Consider the following 1847-nt stretch of genomic DNA (forward strand, 5'->3'; position numbering starts at 1 on the left):
ACAAAAAACTCAACAAAAGAGTCACACTTTTGACATAGGCCATTATACAACCGGGGGTAGAATTGCATGTTCCCCTCAACTGAGGATTCAGGCGATTTTACCAGAGGTGGCCAGCATCATGAGGGGGTGATTTAGGCAAAAAAAACATTTTTGTCAAAACATGACTTAGGCCATTATTTTAGGAAGGTCACGATATATATTTTCCTGGTTCGTGGTTGTAGTTTTTGAGGAGACTTTATACCGATATAAACTACATAAAGCAACAAAGTAATGAATGAGCATCAAACTGGAAATCAACTTGACAAATTGTATTATATCCACGATATGACGTTATTAAACTGTGTACCAGTGTTAATATTGTAAAGATCAATCTTAAGCCACAGGCCCTCATTTAATTTCTAATGGACTGGGGGCTGCAGCTTCATATAGACGAGCTACACAACATGAATCTTAGATATGATAATCTTCTTGGGCAAGCAAATGGAAGTTAATCCCAGTGGTTTACCTTCAGGAATGGCAGCCACAGCCAGAGCCACAGCAATCTTGAAATAGTAGATAGCACCGCGGATCCAGGAGCCTCCATGGACGGGGTCATTGAAATGACCAATGTTGATTATCCAGACGGCCACACAGATGAGGGAGATGACCTGGAGGACAGGCAGTCGAAGGGATGTGTTAGATATTAGCTGGAGTTTTGTTTCATGTACAAATTTTAGGTCATTTAGGTCTTGAACCTTGAACACAATATGAATACATAAATAAAAAACTGCTCTGTCTCACCCACCTTAGAGAGCTGCTCTCCAAACTCATCCAGTTTCTGCTGCAGAGGGGTCCTCTCCTGCTCAGTGGCAGCCATCTGGTCACGAATCTTACCGATCTCAGTGGTGACGCCAGTTGCTACAGCTATACCGGTGGCTTTTCCAGCAGCGATATTGGTGCCCTGAACAGAAATTAAGAGAGTGAGAAACTCATCAGAAAACCAGTTAGTCTGAAACATCTCAGCATCTTTAACGTTTATGGTTCCAGGAGGATGTGTCCTGATGATTTTAGTGATTCCCTGACTTTCATGAGGTCTGCATTTGTGGTTTTGGGTGAAATTTTACAACAACTAGGGCAGGATGGATTGAAATTTGTTTAACATCCAGGATAAACTGTAATAACTTTGGTGATCCTCTGGCTTTTCATCATCAAGCCAAAATTTCAGTTCGTCCACTACTTAAGAAATGTTTGCATGGTAACACACTAAACTAAGGTGGTGCACATGGTGAACAGTACATCTGCTAAATATCAGCTTTGCCATTGTGTGCGTCTTAGCATGCTGATGTTAGCATTTAGACGGTAGTGCTTTGGCTACAGCCTCATTAACCTCGCAGAGCTGGCAGCGTATCTGTAGATTCTTAGTCTTGTTATTGGTTAGTATTTTACACAACACTCAGGTGGAGCATGTGTAATTGTACTAATTTCAGCCAGGGGTTCAATGTTTTGAGAAACAGGTATTTAGTACAGTATGTGAAGCTTATGAGCTGAAGTGTAGCAGTGTATCTTCCTGAGGATCATTTTTTGTCCCTGATAGAACTGGGTAGTTTTATCAGTGTGAGCCACATGCTTAATTTAATAGTGATTTTAGAAGAAGCATGCATTAATCATTTATTTCCTCTGTAATAAGTCAATGGCAGTAACACACTGTTGGAGCAAAAAGATAAAACATATAAAGATGTATCTTCAATTTATAATAGTTAGAAAACTGTCATTGTTGACTTAGTGTTATTGCTCAGAGAGTCAGTCGGTTACAGGTGTGTATTTTACAGCAGGTGTTCAGTAGCTTTAGACAGCACAGAGCAAAGATG

General features: G+C 40.4%; 1 protein-coding gene across 1 annotated transcript; it reads right to left on the bottom strand.

The window, feature by feature from the left end:
- Nucleotides 1-419: 419 nt before the first annotated feature.
- LOC147820090 (sarcoplasmic/endoplasmic reticulum calcium ATPase 2a-like) lies at nucleotides 420-934 on the bottom strand. Its single transcript, XM_087176750.1, has 2 exons — nucleotides 785-934; nucleotides 420-647 (listed from the first exon to the last, which is right to left on the bottom strand). Exons 1-2 carry the CDS (start codon nucleotides 854-856, stop codon nucleotides 435-437), a joined length of 285 nt encoding a protein of 94 aa, XP_087032876.1. The 5' UTR covers nucleotides 857-934; the 3' UTR covers nucleotides 420-434.
- Nucleotides 935-1847: the final 913 nt, after the last annotated feature.

Source organism: Seriola lalandi, unplaced genomic scaffold, assembly GCF_002814215.2.
Source record: "Seriola lalandi dorsalis isolate HSWRI2012SDOR001 ecotype SW California unplaced genomic scaffold, Sedor1 jcf7180002001788, whole genome shotgun sequence".
NCBI lineage: Eukaryota > Metazoa > Chordata > Actinopteri > Carangiformes > Carangidae > Seriola > Seriola lalandi.